This window comes from Astatotilapia calliptera, chromosome 3 (assembly GCF_900246225.1).
Source record: "Astatotilapia calliptera chromosome 3, fAstCal1.2, whole genome shotgun sequence".
Lineage (NCBI taxonomy): Eukaryota > Metazoa > Chordata > Actinopteri > Cichliformes > Cichlidae > Astatotilapia > Astatotilapia calliptera.
The window spans coordinates 36,272,018-36,293,904 of NC_039304.1; the positions used below are offsets into that span (position 1 = coordinate 36,272,018).

Below are 21,887 nucleotides of genomic sequence, written 5' to 3' on the forward strand. Positions count from 1 at the left end.
CCTTCTTTTCTCTTCCTGTCATTCATTGCTTCCTTTTTGCGTCTTATTCCTCTTCACTTTGTTAATTGTCACGTATGTTGTTTCTTCCATCCTTCCTTGTCTTACTTTTTGTCTTTTTCCTTTTGTTTTCCTCTACTCATGTCCTCCTTCTCCTTCCTTATCACAGTTTTATTATTTCTTCCATCTCCCCTTCCTTCCATTTCTTTTATTTTTACCTGTCCACACCTTCACCTCATCATTTGATTTTGATCTTCCTTCCTTCTTTCCTTCCTTCCTATTGTTGTTCTTTTCATTCTTCTTTACGTTTACCTACATTATTCCCTAACTTTCTTCCTTTATTTCCTCCTTTCTTCAATCCTGCCTTAAATTTCCTTTTCCTTGTTTCCTTCATTAAATATATATTCCTTTCATTTTCCGTCTTTCCTTGTTGTTATTGTGACCTGCTATTCCTTCTTCCCTCCATCCTTCCATCCTTCCTTCATTCATTCCTTCGATATTGCCACCTATGCACACTCCTTCTTTATTTGTTTTTCCTTCCTTGTTATTTCCATTCTTTTAATCGTTACCTGTGTTGTTCCCTTCTTTCATTCCTTTTCCCTTTTCACCTGTTTTTCCTTCTTTCTCCCTCCTTTCTTCCTAAACCTCAGCTGTTCGCAGGTCATCCTGCACACGCACAAACACGCAGCATGTAATTAAAAAAAAAAACTCGAAGAAGAAAAATAAAAAGTTCCCGTTAGAGACTCAAGCAACTCGTGAGAAAGTTCATGAAGCCGCAAAGCGAGAAATCTGACCGATACCCTCCACACATACACACACAAACACACATCAATGGGGGGCAATAAAGTCCTCCTCTCATTTCTACACCAATCATCTTCACAGTCCTACAAAGGACCGCGTCTGATTGGCCCAATGTTTAGTCAGTCACGCCTACAGGAGGCGGGGCTACGGCGAGGGCTGACCCGGACTCTGCTCCAGTCGCTTTTACGCACAGACCGGACAGTCCGCTTTCCACGCACGGATACCCGGAGCGAGAGCTCCTTCTGGATAGAACGAGAGGCGAGTGGAAGCTGAGGCGAGGAAATCAAAAATAGAAACGGAAAAAGTGAGCGGAAGCCCAACAGCAGAGACGCACAAGTGTTGTTTTTCCCTCTCCCAGCTGGACAGAGCGAGAGGACGAAAGAAAGTGCGTGTGAGAGTGTGAAAGCCTCAGTGCGTGCGCGCGTCTTCACCGCTGACCTTCCGTCATGTCGCTCCCCGGCTCCCCTCCGCTCCTCTCGCCGGGCTCGGGCGCCCCAACTCCGGTCGCGCTCTACCGCTCTGCCCCGGATGCGCTCCACACATCCGTCGCCTCCACCGGCACCTCCAGCCCGGCGCACACCAACTCCCACTCCCACTCCCTGTCCCCGTCTCCACGGCTCACCAGCAGCATGCTCAGCGCTTTCCTGCCTGGACCGGGAGGCGCACTGGCCGGCTTGGGGAACGGCGGCTCCACCGCCCCTCTGGGTCCCCTGAGCGGGTTGGGCTCGCTGAGCACAGCCGGCCTGACTCCGGGCTCCCCCAGCCTGGCGCAGACTTCGTCCGGCTCGGGTCTGTGCAGCGAGTGCAAACTGGTGGAGGTGCACGGCGTGAAGGTGGCCAGCTTCAGCGTGGACGGCCAGGAGCTGATATGCCTGCCGCAGGTGTTCGACCTCTTCCTGAAGCACCTGGTGGGCGGGCTGCACACCGTCTACACCAAGCTGAAGAGGCTGGACATCACGCCCGTGGTGTGCACCGTGGAGCAGGTGCGCGTCCTGCGGGGACTCGGCGCCATCCAACCCGGCGTGAACCGCTGCAAGCTCATCTCCAGGAAGGACTTCGAGACGCTGTACCAGGACTGCACCAGCGCCAGGTCGGTCCGCACTTTACGCACTTTTTCATATTTCAAGAAAAAAACAAAAAAAAAAACAAAAAGAGTTTGTCTAATTTTCAAACTTCTTCCAGCGTGATTGAATCGCGACATTTAGAGAACTCTGAGTCAGTTTAGCGGCGGTTTCATCCCCCTTTTAGGACTACAGCCTTGGATTGGCTCTGCGTCCGCACGTTTAAACTTGTGTACAAAGTGGTCCTGCAATATGTTTTTTAATGAAATGATTAAATTTACTGTGACAAGCATGTTTTTGGTAAAACACCGAGCTGTGGGAATCCTGATCTTTTGATATGAAGTTTTTCTGCAAAATCCTCCCGAAACTTTCCTGAAATAAATCATCCAGAGTCTTTCTCTTAATTTTATCCCACTCTTGTTTCTCTTTCTGTTCACAGCTCATTCATATTTCTATTTAGACTCCTGCTTCCTTTGCGTTTCTCTCTCTCTCTCTCTCTCTCTCTCTCTGTGTGTGCTTCTAGGGTGCATTTTTATGACACTCTGCAAACATTTGTTGGAGGCTCGGGACTGTTTTTGATTAATGGTTATCTTCCACACTTCCTGTTCTGTTATCAGCACTGTTCCTTATTTTACTTTGGATGATGCTTTTACTGTATCGACTTTGGAAGGTGTGTGTGTGTGTGTGTGTGTGATGCTAAATGAGCACACAGACAGACACATGTTTCATTAGTTTGGTGTTTTTTTACAGGAACAAAAAGCTTATGGCAAACAAATGCAAAGTAAACAACCCGCTGCTTTGTCCTGTTTACACATAATCCATTACCTTATATCTCACCAGCAGATCTGTGTGTGTGTGTGTGCGCATGTGTGTGTGTGTCAGTGAAAGGGAAAGAGCTTTTCTGTGTCTTTATGTGGTGTATGAAAGGTAATATGTGTGTGAGAGGCTTTAACGGGAATCGAGTGGATGTGTGTTGCAGAAATGCAGCATTGATGTGCGTTTGTGTGTAAATAGGCTTTTCACTGTGTGTGTGTGAATACTTGCTGTACACCTGCCACCTCACCTGTCTGAGCCCACAGCTTCTATTTAGCTGGCTTCAAGTTCAAACTCGAAAGTGTTTGTTTTTTTTCTCCAGTGGGTAAAATTTTGATGTGAATCCACAGAACGAAGCAAAAATAGTTCACAACACACATTTCAAATGATTTCAAAATAACTAAAGAGAAGTTAGAAGCTGCAATGAACTCTTTGGACTTGCTGTTGCTTCATTGCATTCACATTTAAAAAAAATTATTGTCACTAATATAGAAAAGATTAAATCAAGTTTTGTTCAGACAATCAAACCAAAGAAGTTAAAATATTTCTCCAGTTTAGCGCTGAGTAGAAGAGGCCTCACAGTTTTTAGAAATGTCTTTTATTTGCTCAGTTCTGTTGTTTTTAACTGTGTCGAGCCTCATTTACAGAACATATTGGAAGACGTTTAAATCAAAGTGTTTTTGGTTTTACACGATTTGTGTTTAGTTCTTCTTTTAGGCACCTCAAACTGAATTGAAGTGAATTCGTTTTGGACAGAAAAAAATGTAACTGCCACAATTTTTAAAAAACTTTTTGCAGCATCTCCTGTGAAATTTCCGATTTTCCGCACCCTCTTTAAACTCTGACGTTTACTGTTTTCCACAAAGATGACTTTAAGACTTTCTCCCCGCTTCTTTTTTCCCTCTTCATATAGATTTAAAGTATTTCGGTTTTAAATTTAAACTTTAAAGATGTCGGGGAAATTTGACATAAAGGTTAAAAAAAATTGGTAATTGGTCATGTGAGAAGGACAGATGCGTTCTGAGTTCAGAAAAGCAGGTTTAAATGAGTTCATCACTCAGACTTGGCCTTTTTACCAAAATGGTCACAGAAGTTTTTCTTTTATTATTATTATTTTTAGCTGTATTTTGCTCTGATGGTCGTCTTGGAAAGAGTCAAGTGATCCAGTACCAAAGTTTAGAAAGATCACCTTCAGTCAGTCTGCGTTCTCAGTTTAAGTAAAGTGAAATTCATTCATTACTTAGAAAAACACTGACGATTTAAAATATTTAAAACCAGCCTTGAGTTCTGGCCAAACTCGTGCCGCGATTGTCGAGTTTATTTGATCACCTCTGCCGAGGAGCTCGTGCTAATTGCTCGGTTCGCCCGTCTGTTAGCGGGAATCTTCAAACCATCTGCAACTCGTTGTGGATGGAACAGGTGGTGCTTGGCCTTTCTTAGAAATTAATATTTTCTTTTACCGCTGCGAGGCGTTTCACGTCAAATCTTCACAAATACAAATCAAATTACATCCCGAGATAATCTGACAACTCGGTTCGTGCCAAGAATTACCAGCCTGGGTGGGAGGCGCTCGTCCTCGGACTGCTCTTGTTCTTAATTTTACACTGATGGGCTCGTATGCATTGGGCTGTCTCATGCCATGTTTTTGTTGCTGACTCTGGTTGCATAATTTATTAAAGTTCACTGTCCCTGTGCAGGAAAAAAAACACTTGGCAGCCGATTTCTGCGCTTTGTGCCAAAATTTGCACTTCTGCTTATGATCATTACTCTGATGTTAATGTTTTCAATGTCAATCTCTTATAGACATCCATAAATCTGCTTAGAAATCAGACATAATGGCACACCTCACAAAACCTGGAACCTACCTGAGAATCATCTATAGGTTTACGTCACTATCAGTGTGATCCACTGCGAGCTGCCTGTACAAGCAGACGGGAGCTGCTACGTCTAGCTTTAATGAGACCAAACAGGCAGGCACACTGGACCCCATCAGCAGCTTCTCTGATGGCTGCGTTATTCTGGGGGAGGAATTTTGCTGGCCCACCTTTGCTCTGACCTTTATTGTGTGATAAAGCTCTTCTCCTCTGATGGGAGCGATCCGTTCTGGGGTGACACTGCCTCCCTATCCGTGGGGCACCAGAGATGACTGAAAGGTTTAATTATGATGGAATTTAAATCCACTTTTAACAACCTAAACCAAGTGCTTCACAGCGCTCTCCACGCTCATGATTGAAATGCTAAGTGTGGGAATCTTATTTGGGATAATGGTGCTCGATTCCCTCAGGTAGACTTCCACAGACTTGGATAATCAGTGCTGAGGAGGGGTGGAGGTGTTCTGGTGGCTGAGGATTTGAGGTGGATATTTACCACTAATACTGGAAAATGTTGGGGTAACGTTTGTGATAATCTCTGGGCTGCATCTCTGTCAGTGAGTTAGTTGCTGGGGTGGCGGTAGCTCAGGAGATCAAGCAGGTTATCTAATAGTCAAAAAGTTGGTGGTTTGATCCCTGGCTGCTCCAGTCTGCATCCAACATAGCCTCAAGCAAGACAGCAAACCCTGAGTTCCTTTCTGCTGCATCCATCAGCGTGTGAATGTTGGACAGAAACCACTTAGGTAGGAACAAAACTGCTTATATGACTGGGTGTCAAAGGAGAGTAGAAAAGCACTGTATAGGAATTGATCAAGTCAAACGTGGCTTGAGGAGTCTTTTAGTTACGGCTGTTTGGCCCGTTTGTAGCTGAGGCATCATCTCGGTGAAGAAGCGGGCTGTTGGGAGAACTTGCCTTCTGTGGATTTCATCTCCATTGTCTTCTGTCTCTTTGTGTAATCCTGGGCTGGCTCCATGATGTTGAGATCAGGGTGTGTGTGGGTCAGACCATCTGTTGCAGGATGATTTGTAGCTGAAGATGGTTAGTTTTTATGACTCCTGCCGAATGTTTGAGCGTGTCATCTCGCTGCAGAATGAATTTAGTACCAGTTGCGCCCGCTTTCTGATGAGAATCCAAACCTCTCAAGCGCCTCATATATTGCTGTGTTTCCAGAAACTCCTTAACAGAGAAAGAAAGAGAGACAGTGAAAGTTCACGCGAGGGCTGAAGCTGGAAGCGCAGGATGTCGTCTGCTCAGTTATTTTTGTTGATGGATGAACGGCTTTTTGTTTGCGCTCGTTCAGTATCGGCTAATAATTAACGGCAGATCATGTTGCTGTGGAGTCGCTGGACTGGTGATGAGTGGCCTGTTTGTTTCTTGTTTTTTGTTAAAGCTGACCACACACACTAGGTTACACTCTATTAAGCATGACATGTTCAGTCCTCTAGCTATTTCATAAAGAACAGAACAGGCAAGGTTCGTTTTACGACTTTGCCTAAATTCACAGGTGTAGTTCTGTTTTGGGCTAATTTTCTCTTCTTCCCAAACCTTTCTCCTCTCAATCTCAATCACCCTGCCTCTCCTCTCTTGCCCTCTGCTTCTCTCACACACACTCACTTTACACAGCGGTACATGTCAGGGGTAATAATGGATCATGCGAATGCACATGGAACAACACGGCTGGAGATCCATTGTTGTTGAACGCACAGCGAACACACACACTCCTCTCTCTCCAATCATATTGACATTCTTCTAATGCCTCTCGCTCTCTCTGTCTCTCACCCTCTTTAATGCCCCCTCCTCCCGGCTATTCCCTCCCTCACTTAACATTATTGTCTGGGAAAAGAAAGAAAAAATTAAACGCTCAAAAAAAAAAAAAGAAAAGAAAGAGAACTCCCACTGGGCTTCTGCATAGTTTGTCTTCTCTGTAACCCGTGTGTTTGTGTTTCTCTGTGAGTGTGTGTGTGTATAAAAGCAATCACCGCTTCTATCCACTCGTACCTCTGGTGTCGGTTTTGTTAACTTATGCCTTGTTTTGTTTTAATTTAAAGTGCTCTTGATGTTGTTTTTATTAAAGATCTGCCCTTTTATTGACGTGAAAGAAAAGAAACAGGAAAAGGAGACCTGATGCGCGCGAGTAAGAAAGTGAAACAAAGTTCCCACACTTGCAGCAGCTGAAGTCTGGCAAAATGAATTATGAGTTATTTAACTCATTCACTGCCATTGACGTCTATAGCCGTCAATTGCAGTGAATGAGTCAATGGGTTTAACTCATTCACTGCCAATGGCTGGCAGTGAATGAGTTAAAGGAGGTGACATCAGCTGCTTGTAACCTGCGGACGTTAAATTGAGCTTGCAGCGCAGACCTTCAGATCATTTTATTCTTTGTTTCTGCTGGAGAAAGAGGGAGGGACGCATTTTTAATGTCTTCAGTGTCTTTGTTAAACTTTCCTTTAAATAACTTGAGAATCGAGCCTGGTGTCACAAACGGCGCGTGAGAAAGAGGTCAGGTCATTTTGAGTGTTATTGCGGGATCAATGTTGAGAGTGGTGCCCACCTGAGTGTCATTTTACGCCATTAAATGACATGTGAGAAGTTTAAAATGTGTTGACGTGACAAAGGCAAAACATACTACCTTTGGGTTGAACACACAAGCATATTTTGCTGCTCGTTTTATTAACTTTCCATCCAACTGATAAAGTCACAGTCTGAGATTTATTTTGTAGTGCACAATCACTGTGCTCTAATTTTGAAAGTTTAGTTGCTTATAACCGCCCAGGCCTGACCTTCCCTGTCTTATATTTCCCCACCTGCTGGTTGACCAGGTTGTATCATGAACTCCACCAATGCCACCACCCCAGACCGCAGCCAGAGGCAAAATCAGATTTCCCTAAACTGATGTTGTTGTTGTTCCTGGATCATTGTAATTAACGTCGGTCCACATTCAGCACTCCAAGGGACCAATCACACTGTTGTGATGTCATAGTTTTGCAACGTGGAAACACCCTCACACCAATTGCACAACCCTAACCCTGACCATGATCACGTCTTGACCCTGACATCACAAATCTATGACATCACAACAATGCGATCGGTCCCTTGCAGTGTTGAATGTGGACCCAAGTTTATTTCGATGATCCAGGAACAACACCAACACGGGGATATTGGGTGCATTGGATACCACAACCTGCATTGGGTGTACAACTACTAGAAATGTTCTAATGCAGCCCACTTGCCCGCTGCGAATGCGATGCAACATTAGCTGTGCTAAGCACATTAGGCATGTTCCTTATGACTAATTTGTTAGCTGTTTTTAAACAAGAGAAACCCTTATTGACTAGAAAACCCTCAAAAAACATTTAGAACATCCCTTCAACCGTCCAAGTTAAACATTAATCACGCCCCTCATTAAACAAATCAAATGTAGCTGAAATATGCAGCACATTGACCCGAGTATACTGTTGCACAAAAACACGCATTGTCAGATCAGTTTGCAGAGTTTGGCTAACCTTATCAGTGCTAGCACCAGAAGCCTTGGTTTCTTCTTTGCTAGCGTCTACACCCTGGTGCAGAACAATTTTACGCATCGGTTCAACTGCTTTTGTTATATTCTAGTTATATTTTATCCTGATGAAGCCGACAGCCAGGCGCTCATTTTTGTTTTTACATCAAAGTACAGCAAAGGAGTGCTAGCTAACACGGCTGCCATTGATTTGTTTTCAACCTCCGTTTGTTTAAAACTTACATTCAGAGGGAGCGAGAGAGGGGGCTAGTGATGTTGTAACATCTTTAAACTAGCAGCTTAGACGTTAATAAAATGATAATAACAATAATACAGTATTTCTGGTGCTAATGCGTCGATGTTAGCAGTGTTAAAGCGTCTGGTCAGCATACTTTGAACCAAAGAGTTCACAGGTTAAAGAATGGTTAAGGTAACGTACTTAATACTTGACTCTCGTTACCACAAGTTGCACAATTTGATCTGGTTGCCACATCACTGCTAGTTTATTTGTGTTTGCGTGCTCCATTTCGATGGAGTCGAACTCTGCACTCTTGCAACAGATCATTTTAACTCAAACCATAATTTTTCCGCCCCTAAACCTAATCAAGTAGTTTCAGTGACTAAGCCTAACCAAACAGCATCTGAAAGCCGCTCCCAGATGAGACTCATCTGAGCAAAAGTCTGTGTTTTGATGGCACCCACGAAACTCCCCTGTATGCAGTTTCAGGAATGCTCACAGGGATCCTTTAAGACTGTTGATGTGGTCATGTTGTTGGAGGACTGGTTGTTTTTGTTGTATCCTTGAGAGTGTTTGTGTTGCCCTCTAACTGAACTAAAAAGGTGGAGGACTGGTGTCTTTACTGCCTCCTGAATGTAAACATTATTTTGCTTAAAAACGAAGCAGACGATCTCTATCAAACCGCAGAGCTGTTTTGGTCTGAGTGTTTTCTGCCTCCTTGTCACCTCCTTGCTTGTGTGTGTGTGTGTGTGTGTGTGTGTGTGTGTGTGTGTGTGTGTGTGTGTGTGTGTGTGTGTGTGTGAGAGAGAGAGAGAGAGAATCGATAGTGAGTGACAGGTGGGAGGGTTGCTGATGTCGGAGTGTTATTCTGGTCTCTCCTTATCACGACAGGCTGTTAGAGCCCACACACACACACACACACACACACACACACACACACACACACACACACACACACACACACACACACACACACACACACATACCGATGATGGAGGTCGCATTGTCTGCAACGCAAGGGGAGAAAAGTCGTTTTGGTTTGTTGAAGCGTTGCAGCTTCACACACTCTCGCAGAATAACATCCGCACACACTCAGCGTGAACTCCTTTCATCAATTTGCTGTTTTTCATTCTTTTACATGGGGCATTAAGTTCTTTTAATGGAGCACAGTGGTTTGTAAGACACACAGTCAAATGTGGTCAGTCGCTTTGCCTTCTGCCTGAGGTGTGTGTGTGTGTGTGTGTGTGTGTGACGGAGTAGAAAGCACAAACAGAGCTATCAGTTGTCACACTGTGTCAGGTTACATCTGTGTGTTTGTGTGTCTTGTTCTTGTCATGTGTGTCCTGCTGGTGCTTGTGTGCGTGTGTGTTGTTTCTGTTGGTGTGATGTTTCCCACGCACGCGTGCGCGCAAGTGTGTCTGGTTTCAGCTCCGCTTTGTGCTGTTGGTTAATTGATAAAGGTTAAAGCGTTGGCCGGCGGGGAGCTGAGGTCACCTCGCTGCAGTGTGACAGTGCGCGTTAGCAACGAGGAGGTGACCAATCGGACGTAATCTTCACACATTGCAATAATCAGATTGATCCGTGACAAAGAGGTGCTTTTTTTTCCACCCTTTTTTTCTCGCAGACAGGCACAAAAAATTCAAGTTTGTTTAGAAGTCTCTTATAATCGCCACACAGTATGAGAGTTTTATTGTTGTTCATTTATTTGATTTTCTGAAAGCATCTGCTCACATTAATGCACACTGTGAGCCCGACAGGTCAGTTAGAGTGCTGCTTTTCACCTGTTTAACTGTAACTGGAGACGCCACAATACCAAACATGTGGCCGTTGGTAGTAGTCCAACTGAAAGAACGTGGTCCTCAGGTCCAAACAATCTGTAACGTGTCCCTGATAATTTGACTCGCACACAGAACAGCAACAATTAGGTCTCGTGTTTTTCTTTCCAACAAAATAGTTTCCATTTTTAAAGATGTAAAAGGAAACGGGCTACAGTATGATCTGCAAAACCTTAACTCATGAAACTAGTGTTCAACTCCAATGTGGCAGCACAGAGCTTTTCCTCCATCAGGGTTTCCAGTGTGATGAGTCCCACTGGGCAAGGAGCGACACTAAGACAGCAACTACCAACTAACCACTAACTAACCTGAAGAGTTACACATATGAGTATCTGAGAAATTTTAGTTATTGTTAACACATAATTGAGAATATCAGATTTTAACTTATTGCAATCTGGATTAGAGCCTGACCGATATCTTAAAACTGATACTGATACCAATATTTGGTGGTTTTAAAATTTCCCAAACGATGTGTGTTATGTGTGGCTAATTATGAGTAAGCTAACATGCCAGTGCAGTTTAAAAATATTCTTGTTTTATTGTCACAGCAAGTTGTGGATTGCTCGTTTACGCTCCGGATCAGCTGGTTGTTGTTTTTGCAGCATTCCAAAGAGTGCCCTCTGGTGGCCAAACTGTGCAACATCAGTATTCACAACATGGTTGTTCCTCCCATCTCTTCTTTACTACCTTGATTTTCATTTATCGTTTCATTCATTTACAATACACTGGTGCTGGGTTATTAGAAATAAGGAAAGTATCAATATTTGATTTATTTCGTTCATCCGGCTGATTGACCAATAAGTTTATACCGTAGCAAGGTGTCTGTTGGTTCCTCTATCTGTCCACTATTCAAAACAATCACTACTCCTGCTATCTTCCTTATTTAGTCAGATTTGGTCACACTGATCGTGTAATTGATCTTCACTCAAACTGCAGACAAGTCACACTTGTCCTTTTATGGCAATAATGATGGATTGTTAACTGGTTGGGCCATTGTCATTTGTGTTTTGTTTGTACATTGCTTTGACTTCATGTCTAAAAACACCAAAAATGTAATTAAATGCCAGTTAAATTCAACCTAGTCTCTTACAAATTAATATCTAAATATTTCTGAAATGTTTTATATGTTGTAATTTTTTTCCAGTTATTGAGCTTGACTATAATTGCTAAAGGGCATGCAAGCCTCATCATTTTCGTATCGCAGACTCAGGGTTGTGTAGGTTCCTGTATTTTAGCGAGTGAAAGCAGTTTGCTTAAGGTTTAAAAAAATCTGGTAATTTTGATTTAACATAAGTAAACACAGTCTGTGTTTTGACTGTGGGCTTTCTCTCCTTTAACTTCTAAATACGTGCTTTAAATTACGGTGCTGATCGTGAGCTCAACAAAGATGCTTAACACCTATAATTCGTGCTGATATTTCAGGCATTAAAGAAAAAATGATCAAATGAACAACAATTAAACGACAGCAAAAGACTAAAAAGTGTTTTCTCTGCCCTTATCAAACTGCTGTTATCGTTTAAACACTGTCATGAAGAAAGAGAGCTGACATTTCGGTTGCCATTGAACATACATGTGGCTTGTCTTAATCATTAAATCGACTAGCTCGCATCATGTTGATAAAACACGTAATTATGGCCACAGTTATGTTTACTCAAAAACATCTCTGTGTCGTATCAGCAGTATATAAATATTTCTGGGAGATGGGCTTAGACAACTGCACAGCTCATCTCAGATTATCGGGTTCCTCACACCCTGTGTACAGTTTGAATGTTTATCACATTTTCTATCCAGCCGCTTGGTGGCTGAGTGTGTGCTTGTGCATCTCTGGGGCCGAGGAGGTGGTTTCATGCTTCACTTACCAACCTACCAACCGGCCAGGGCGAGCGACACTGAGGAAAGATGCTCTCTCTCTCTCCTCCTGTTTTCTGGATGAAAACAGATAGAAGAGAGTGAAGGATCACAGAGAGGGAGGGAGAGCGTGAGGGAGGGAGGAGTGAAGATCAAAGCAAGAAATATGACCCTCTGTCACCATGGAAAAGAACTGATCCTGTGTGTGTGTGTGTGTGTGTGTGTGTGTGTGTGTGTGTGTGTGTGTGTGTGTGTGTGTGTGTGTGTGTGTGTGGACTGAACAAAACGGCAAAAGGGGAGAGGCAGGTCAACGTGTGTGTGTTGGGAAATAGATAATGTTTCACAAAGGCTGCTTCAGTCTCCAACTTTTGAGCCAGACTCCAAAAGCAGGGGGCGAGGGACACTGATAGTTCTAAAGAGAGAGCGAGAGAGGAAGGAAGTTGATTTCAGCAGGAGAGCGGGAAGAATAACAAAAATACAAACATTTTCTATAACATTCTGACTCTTTTTGTGAAACATCATCTTTTAAAACTGCTCATCTGGCCAGCTGTGGGTCAGACATGCTAAGTCTCTGCTCCCGACTGGCAGACATCTCCTATACTTAACCATTAGTTACGTAATTAGTAGCAACAGAAAAGCAGCTCTTTTAATAGTAACCTGCCTTATAGGCTGGTACATATATGGCACTGAACACTCACAGTGCTGTTGACTACATTCACACAGTGCTTTATTGTGTGTGCCCGGGATCGAGCCACCAAACATCAGAAACACCCTAACATTTCAGTCTGTGTCTGCAGTGTAATGTATATTTATTTCTGGCCTATCAGATACTGTTGGGTTGAAATGCCTAAAGTGCCCCTTGACCTTTGGTGTTCTTGTTACCCTGCTTAGTCTCAGATACAGATAGATCCTGCACTGACTGAACAATACTAGCAGCTAATTTAGTTAATTAGTAGAACTAACTTGAATAAGTAAAAGTGAAAACACGCAAATATTATGACTGTTATCATAATTTCATTGTGATCTGGGGCGCTCCTGCTGGTACAGCCTACTTTACTTTCTCTTCATGCTGGATAAACTCCTCGCTCACTCTTTTTCCTCTTATGTGTTTCTTCTTTTAAAAGTCAAAATTTATTTTTATAGCGTCAAATCACAGCAGCAGTATGAGCAATCACTTGGCGACAGTAGGAAGGAAAAACTTCCTTTTAACAGGAAGAAATCTCCAGCAGAGAACCAGGCTCGGGGAGGAAGACAGTTTATTAAAAGTTGCCATTATTATTTATTTCTAATGTATTATTATGTTATATTTGAGATTCTTTCAGATGATGGTTCTAGGATGGTTCCCCAGGTCACACACCTCTTCACCATCCCTTTCCATAACTATTTATTATTATCATTATTATTATTGTTTTAATTTATTCTGTGGTGTGAATTATTGCTCTTTGTCAAACCTATCAGTGGTTTTGGTCCGTCACTTCCTGTTTGTACAAAGATGTGCACAGTTATTGTCTTTCTTCTGTTTACTCTCACACCTGTTGCGACAGATGGCTGGCCGCCCCTCTGTGAGCCTGGCTGTGCATAAAGTTTCTTCCTGTCAAAAGGGAGTTCTTCCTTCCCACTGTCACCGTGTATAAAACAGGCGCGACTCATAAACTAATGTGTCACAGTCTTTGTTTTCATTTTTTTCTTTTTTCTTTTTTTCCCACTGAATGTAAAAATGCTCCAGCTCGCTGTGGACAGCCGGCGAGAGCTGTAAGAAATGGAAACCATTTTTCAGATTTAGCTGCTCGGTGTGGACGCACTCCAAGTGACAGAGAGAGATCGAGGGACGGGGAGGTGAGAGAGGAGGGAGGGAGGTTGTTGTCTGCAACAAGATTATTTGATGCCTGTGAACACACACACACACACACACACACACACACACACACACACACACACACACACACACACACACACACACACACACACACACACACACAGTCTCTTAGGTGCACTTAGCAGATTGGTTTAGAAATCGCATTAGGGAGTGTCACAACAGCTTTTCCTCTCGTTCACCAGGTAATCTCTCCATCTCTCCTCCTCCTTTCACCTCCTCCTCTTCTTCTCTTTCTTTACCCTTCTTCTCCTCTTCTAGTTTTATCCTTTATCGGGTTTAATCTTATTTTCCATCCTGCACTTCTCTTAACTCCCTCCTTCTCATCTCTCCCGTTCTTTTCTCGATTCAAACCTTCAAATATTTCCACGTCATTTTCTTCTTTTCTTTCCTTTCCTCTGAGTCTCCTCCTTCTCTCCTTACTTCCTGCGTCTCTCCATCTGTTCATCATTTTTTGCCATCTTCCTCCTTTCTTCCTTTGATACTTCATTTTTACTTTTTTCTCCTCTTTCTTCCTCTCTTCCACCTGCCCTGGTCCCGCACCTCTTTTTCTCATGTTTTTCTTTCAGTTAATCTCACTCCTCTCTTATCCCCTTCCTTTTCCTTGCAGTCATCATTCTCCAACCCGTTCCTCCTTTTCTGTCCCTCTTTACCTTCATTCCCCTATCCCAGTGTGTCTTCTCCCATCACTCCTCCTCCTCCCTTTTTTCTTACAGCTTTCCATCTGTCGCCCCTTTCCTCCTTTCTTTCCGCATCTCCCGCCTTTTTTCTTTTCTCCTCGCTCTTCTTGTTGTTCTTCCTCCTCTCCTCCTCCTCCTCTTCTTTCTCCTCCCTCCCATTCTTTATTTTATTCAATCTTCTTGTCATTTACCCCTCCCTCCCTCCTCTTCCTCCACCTGGTCTTATCTCTCTATTTATTGTGACAGCTTGTCAGAGGTGTGCGTTTGTGTGTGTGTAGAGAGGGGAAGAAAAAGGAAAAGCGGTTGACAGATTTACAGTTTTGAGCGAGCGGCATCCGCAAACTGCAATATCAAAGCAAGGGAGAGCGAGAGAAGAGGAGGAGGAGGAGGAGGTCAGAGGCGAAGGAGGAGATGAAAGGAGAACAGAAAGGAGGAGCTGAGAGAGGGTAAAGAGAGGGCAGCTAGGGGGGATGACAGGTGATGTGTGTGTTTGTGTGTGTGCGCGCTCTCCCACAGACAACATATTATTAATAAAAACAGGAAGAAGACGTAATTACTATCCATTTTTAAAACACAGTGACGTGCAGATGAGAGAAAATAATTATAGCTGAAATCAATTAAAAACATGACAAGAGCATACATACATATCCGAGTGAGTGTGTGTGTCTGTGTGTGTGTGTCGCCCACCACTGCTCGTCATACAGAAACTTTACCAGACAGCGTGTTATTAGCAAAAACTTTGTGTGATTTGTCATGAGCAGTGTGAAAACATGTCAGGAGCATGTGAAATTCAAAGTCACTTCTTCGTCTTCTTCTTCTTATTGCCCCCCCCCCCTTACTTTTTATGCATGTGTGCAGCTTTTGTATGAGTGTTTAAGTTTTTATTGTTGTGCCTCTGTGTGTGTGTGTGTGTTTGTGTGTGTGCTTCACCACCTCCCCGCGCGTCAAAAAATCCTTCCCAGACAGCGTGTTATTAATGAAAACGTATAATAATCCATTTAAAAACATGTCATCATGATTAGAATAATAACAGTGGTTAAACTGACTGAGACGTTTATGGAGGAAGAAGTTCTCATCATTCTACCGGTGTGTGTGTTTGTGTGTGTGTGTGTGAGCAAACAAACACGTTAGCGCTGCAGTTGAGTGCCAACTTCCCAAACTCCTGCCGTTTCTTCTTTTGTTTACATATAATAAAGAGATTCTGGACAAGAAAATGATGTTACAACAAGCGCTGTTCACCAAATAAAGTTTGGAATTTGACAACTTGGTCATGTAAATTATATATTTTTTCTTCTCTCGTCTCGTGAGGGGATGAAGTCTGTACCTGCAGTTTGAAGTCTAACATGTGCAAAAAATAAAACAAGATCCCGAGGATTTAGACTCGAATACTTTCTCTGTTAGTCAAAGTTTTGCTCCGTTAAGTCAGTGAGAAACTTGAGAAACTCAAGTGATGTAAAACGTAAGGAAACTGCTCATATAGTCAGGTTGCCGGACTAAATGCATCCAGATGCCTGCACTGAAGAATCTAGTATGTATTTAGGAACAGGTGACACGTAACACAGGCATTTAAGGAGCTTTTACAGGATCATATTTCATAATCATGAGCGTTAGCTTCTTATTGTCAATAAATTCTATATCTTATTCCTCGGTGACATAAACCTAATTTTTACTGTCAAAAACTGTAGATCAGCCGCACTTCCACTGTTCTGCTGCCCCGAATACTCACGACAGCATCATATTTGTATTGATCTGCAGCTGAAGCGTTACACAACATGGACAAAAGTACTGGGCTAACCCGCTTCATCTTTGAATGCAGGTGTTTTGAGTCCCTTTGCCACAGGCGTGCAGTCTGTCTTTACAAGCACTTAAAGAACGGGTCGCGCTAAAGAGCTCGCTGAGTGTGATGCTGTGATCAGATGCCACCGTGGCAACAAGTCAGTTTGTGACATTTCTTCCCTCATATATACTCCACAATCAGCTGTAAGTGATAAGATTACAAAGTGGAAGTGTTTATGAACCACAGCGGCTCAGCCTCAAAGCGTCAGACCACATAAAGTTACAGCGCGGAGCTGCAGAGTGTGTAAAAGTCACCAGCGCTCTGCCAGCTTAAAGCTCCAAACCTCCTCTGGCATTAACAGCAGCACATTAACTGTAAACCAGGAGCTTCATGCCATGGCAGCTCCTGGAGGTGTCATGTGTAGGTGTTTCAGTACTTTTTGTCCACATAGTGCAGACCCCAACAAATGTACCATTTCCTCCAGTTTGGTTAAACGCAGCTGTGCTCAGCTTTGGTAAGAAATAATTAAATCTGTATGAATTTAAATTTCATATTTTAAAGTTGTTGTGAATTTGTATCTTAAGTAAGAAATAATACGTTTAGGGTTTAACGACTTTAATGACTGTCTTCCTTCATGGGCCATGTACTATGCAGCCCAGTTGGGCAAAGCCAGTAAAACCAGTGGAAAGTACAACGAAACAGACATTTATAAAATACATGAACAACCTCAAATGTCTTAATTTTCCCGTATTTAGTTGTTTTTTTATTACAAATAAAAGCAAAGGAATGCGTTAGCACGGCTCCTTGACTGAAACCCACCAAACTGGGACAAATGAACAGTTTGATTAACAAAAACTCTGAGATGATGCTGAAGATCACCAGTGAACCACTTCGGAGTAGGTTCAGGGTTAGGTTTGTAGTTTAACTGCATGCATAGTTTCAGAAACGTAATCGCAGCTCTTTAACATCCATTTTGATCCTGGATTCTCCTGTGCGTATGGCAAACAGGTAACAATACCATGCATACATATGAACGTCCTCCCACACTTTCAAAAAATGTTTCTAACCTCCTGTCACGCTTTAAAATTCTCATTTCACTGAAGTAGTTTTCATGCTTCAGTAAAATATGTTGTATAAGTTGATATAATTAGTTCCAATTTTTTGTGCACGGCTAACACGATATTATTCTGTTTATTGTTCTGCTTACGGTGTATACTAATGTGAATGAGATATACGTTTAGGTGCTTGTTATTATGCCAAAATAACACATTTCCTATGAAACACTGCTAGTGCTACACACTTTACTTTCTAAATTAATTGTATGTGCTGTAAAGCAGCTTAGTATGTTCTGTATTTTAGTTTCAGCACAACTGCTTCATCTATCCTTTAAGATCTTTGTAGCAAGTCCTCAACCAAACCTAGGATCTTCAGTCTTCATATATGAGCTTGTTAAACTTTGCAGCACCTGCACATTAGCATTTTTTTAAAATACATTTTTACCACTTTAAGGCTTCCTCAATTCACAGCTTCACCTGCAGGGAAAAAGCTCTCATTGTGAAAACAATGTTTGTTATCCCAGCTATGAGCTTGTCATTTAGTAGCAGCGTGGTGTGTATGTGTGTTTGTATGTTAATTTATCTATGCATGCTATTGCTTATCACATGCTTTGTGTGTGTGTGTGTGTGTGTGTGTGTGTGTGTGTGTGTGTGTGTGTGTGTGTGTGTGTGTGCAGGCACACATGCTGTCGTTTTGATAGCTTGTCATTGAAGCGATCCGGTCCACTGTAATTTTCTACTCCAAGAAAACAATGCAACAATACATGCTTCGCTGTCATAAAAAGACTCAGCGCTCTGTGTGTGTGTGTTTGTGTGTGTGTGTGTGTGTGTGTGTGTGTGTCCATGCTTGTGTCAACTGGACTTGTGCAACGTCTTTATGTCTTTCAGGCTCTGTTTTCTCTCATTTTTTCTCTTTGCTTTATGTTTTCTCTTGTATCTATTTTTTTTACCTGCTGCTTGAATGTTTGACGTATTGGTGTCACCAATAAATCATTGCACGAAAGTGGGGAAAGAGGGACAGGTAGAGCAGAATTAGACACGCAGTGGATGAAAGGAGGTTTGTCATGAGATTTTCCTGGAAAAGGTGGAATGATAAAATCAGTTTTAGAGTCAATTTTGGTCTTGGGTGTAACTTTCAAAGAAAGTTTTGTTGTTCTTTTCCAAAGCTGATCCTTCTTTTTTCTTTCTTGAATGGCTTTTTAAGTCAGCTGAGTCTTCATTGAAGTTGATGCAGTGAAGTTAATCATTAAAAAGTTTAATGATTTAATGATTAAAATTCTTGTATGTGTAGAAAAAATAACACAACTGTACATTAGCCATATTTTCTATCTGCAGCCTGGCAGGTTGATGAATTGTATGAACGTTTAGAAAAACATCCTCACAAAAGCCCATAAACACATAGTGGTAAAAACAATGACATAAAACATGAAAAACATAAATAAAAAGTTACTTTTAATGATGATGTCTGTGTGAAATCAAAGTCAACCAAACAAACATGTGAATCGCCTGCAGGAATGCAATAAAGTGAAATTAAACTGCAGCTTAAAGCCAGTAAAATCACATACTGCAACCTGACATAAAAGCACAGTGGGACCAATAAAACTACATACTGTAACATGAAAGACTGCTGAAATATAGAGCAGTCATGCATAAAGACCAATACTGTTCATTCATTAACTCAGTTTTAATTATGGTGGTGGGCAGTTTAGTGTACAATTATGGTTTTGTAGAGCGTTTATAAGTTAAAGTGGACCATTCTGGCCACTTATTTGCTCCTATAACTAGCTGGCTGTTTCCTGTTTTAACTAGACCACCTTTTAAATACAGCTCAACTCTTTCATCTTGTCTATAGTGTTGCAGGTAGAAGTTATGCTAGAAAGCCTGGTGCCAGTCCATACTGCAGTAAGTAATGGATTTCATTACTGAACTCAGTTAAACAGTTTAAATTAAGAATGTTTACAAAAGTTAGAAGGTTTTCTGGCATTAATTAATTAATTCAGCCATCAACTGGTTGAACTGCACCAAAAAATTTCTTAGGATTGGTTTGGTTGCTAGCAGGTTGCCATCGTTGCCCATAGTTAACATGAAGATGTTGACTAGCCACAAATTTAATGATGATATTTACTTTCTAAGTATTGCTTGGCAAATATTGGAAAGTGTTGGCAAGTGTAGTACTTGGCATCTTAATGCAAAATATGGGTAACTATGGCGCTCTGCAAGAAATCAAAGCAAATGTACAGGGATTTTTGGTAGAGCATCATACACCTATTCACAAGCAATTTCACCGAGTGACAAAAAGCAACCAATCCCCAACTGGTTTGGGAATACACTTTTCCCCTCGTGACAGAGGGACACCGACTGGTCTCTAGGCCTGTGTGGCCTGGGCCTAAGCTGGCAGTGTTGAGGTAGATCATCTAAATATGAAAATAGAAAATATTTCATTAAAAATGTTTAATTAAAGCTGGTGAAGACTAATTTTCACTGGGAACTTGGAGTGTTCGAAGGGTAACCCAAACTACACTAAAATTTTCTGCAAATTTGTCTTACTAGCATATCTCCAAAGGTTGCTTCTGTTCATCTGGACGTAGCTTTTTGTGGGAGAAACGTTTCGTCACTCATCCAAGTGACTTCTTCAGTCTCAGCTGACTGCAGGTTTCCCCAATCTTATAAACAGGACATTTGCATAATGACTGAAACCAGCCCACTGAAGGAACAAAGGGCTGGGAAGTCAGTCTGACCTGCATCCAAGTGACTGAAGAAGTCGCTTGAATGAGTGACGAAACGTTTCTCCCACAAAACGCTACGTCCAGATGAACAGAATCAACCTTTGGAGATTTACTTACCTGGATGATTGAGCATGCATCAAGACGTCTTACTAGCATACTTATTGATAACTTGTAAGTGCTCGTACTGTATTGCTCTACATCTCTATTAGGTGCTGGTATAAATGAGGGAAAACTTACATTTTAAGTCTTCTCATAAACTTTGTTTTGTAGCTTAAATACAGTTTAAATATTCCAAGATCACATCTTTAATTTGAACCCACATATACCGAGCCCTTTATTATATTCCCAAGTAATGTGTGTAGCTTCATAGCAGTGTCAGCTAACACCAAGACACAAGGTCAATAAATCAATAAATTCAAATGTTCATCTGATTAAATTAATGTATGAATTCGGTGTGTTTATTGGTTTGAAAGGTTTATTTTCATTAGGTGGTAATCAATTATGCTAGCAGGCTGTTTTTAAATTACCACAATCTGATAATAAAAGACTGAGTAATATAGATTCAGTCACTGGAAGACCACTAACCAGGCTTAGTTTAACTCTTAACCAATTTTATGAGCTCTTGTAGACATCTGACATTTTAGAGTCCAAGCAGATAGTAGCTAAGCTCAGAGTTTAGCCACAAATACAAGCTGACACAAATCAATGAATCAGGGACTGAAGGTAATCAAAATCAATTTGCTTTAAATAAAAAGCCTTCAAATCTTAATCAAATGTATAAAATCTTTAACACGGCCGACACAGCAATTTAACACCAGCAGAAAACGGTTAAGCTACGGGGCTCTGTGCTAATCTGAGGCTGCATTAATCATTGATTTGGTGTCTGCCGGTAATTGATATGTAAATAGCATGTTTAACCTTCATTTACATGTGCGTTTGTGTTTGTGCCGAAGTCGCACACAAATGAGTGTGTGTGTTTGTGAGAAAGCCGGAGCGAGTGTGGGAGTGCAAGAGGCATGTTGAAGGAGGGGCGGGGGGTCGCTTCCAAGTTACAAAAGAAGTTAATTAAAAATGAAAAAAGAGATCGAAGGGAGGGAGGAGGAGAGGGAAGACGGGAGTGGACGGAAGCAGTCGGGGGTGGATGGAGCGGGAGGGAGGGGAAAAAAGAAAAAAAAGGAGGGAGGGAAGCAGTGTTTTATTGAAAACGGGTGGACAAACAGTGTGTAATTGGCTGGGGCCGCAGGGGCTAAAGGAAAGGTTCAAAGAGAGGAGAGAGCGATAGAGAGCAAATTAACAGATAGAGGAAGAAAGATGAAGGGGAGGAAGAGGAGGAAAGGAAAGAGATGACAAGGGAGAAAGACAGGGAAAAAAGAAATTGTTGACTCAGAGAAAGATGAGATTGGTGGATAGAAGAGTGAACTATGTTGCTTGGCCAAAAGTATGTGGACAGCATAACACCAGTGCATGGTTGTTAAACTTCTTATTTCTAAAGCACAGGTATATATCCTCTGCTGGAGAACCCTCCTCTCATCTGGGAAAGTTGACCAATAGATTCTAGGAGACTTACCTCCACGAGTGTGTTGTTTCAGCTTTGAGTGAGATAATAACAGACAATCCAAGTAGTCTGGTTTGACTTATGGATCAATGAACTTTGGAAGATTTATCCATCTTGTTATGTTGGACGTTGCACTTCATTTGGACAAAGTTATCCATTGATTTCCGGTCTTGAGGTTCACTTAAATTTGGCCTTTCAACTCTCCCAAGGTGTGGGATGATGTTGAGGTTGGTTCTTTGTAGAAGTTAGTTGGGTTC

General features: G+C 42.0%; 1 protein-coding gene across 1 annotated transcript in view; it reads left to right on the top strand.

Annotated features, from left to right (window-relative positions):
• The first annotated feature begins 984 nt into the window (after positions 1-984).
• The window catches only part of LOC113019418 (dachshund homolog 2-like), a 115,720-nt gene continuing 94,817 nt past the window's right edge, over positions 985-21,887 (top strand). Inside the window, exon 1 of the mRNA XM_026163139.1 lies at positions 985-1,888. Within this exon, the coding sequence (XP_026018924.1) occupies positions 1,245-1,888 (644 nt within the window). The 5' untranslated portion in view covers positions 985-1,244. The remainder of the gene's footprint in view (positions 1,889-21,887) is intronic.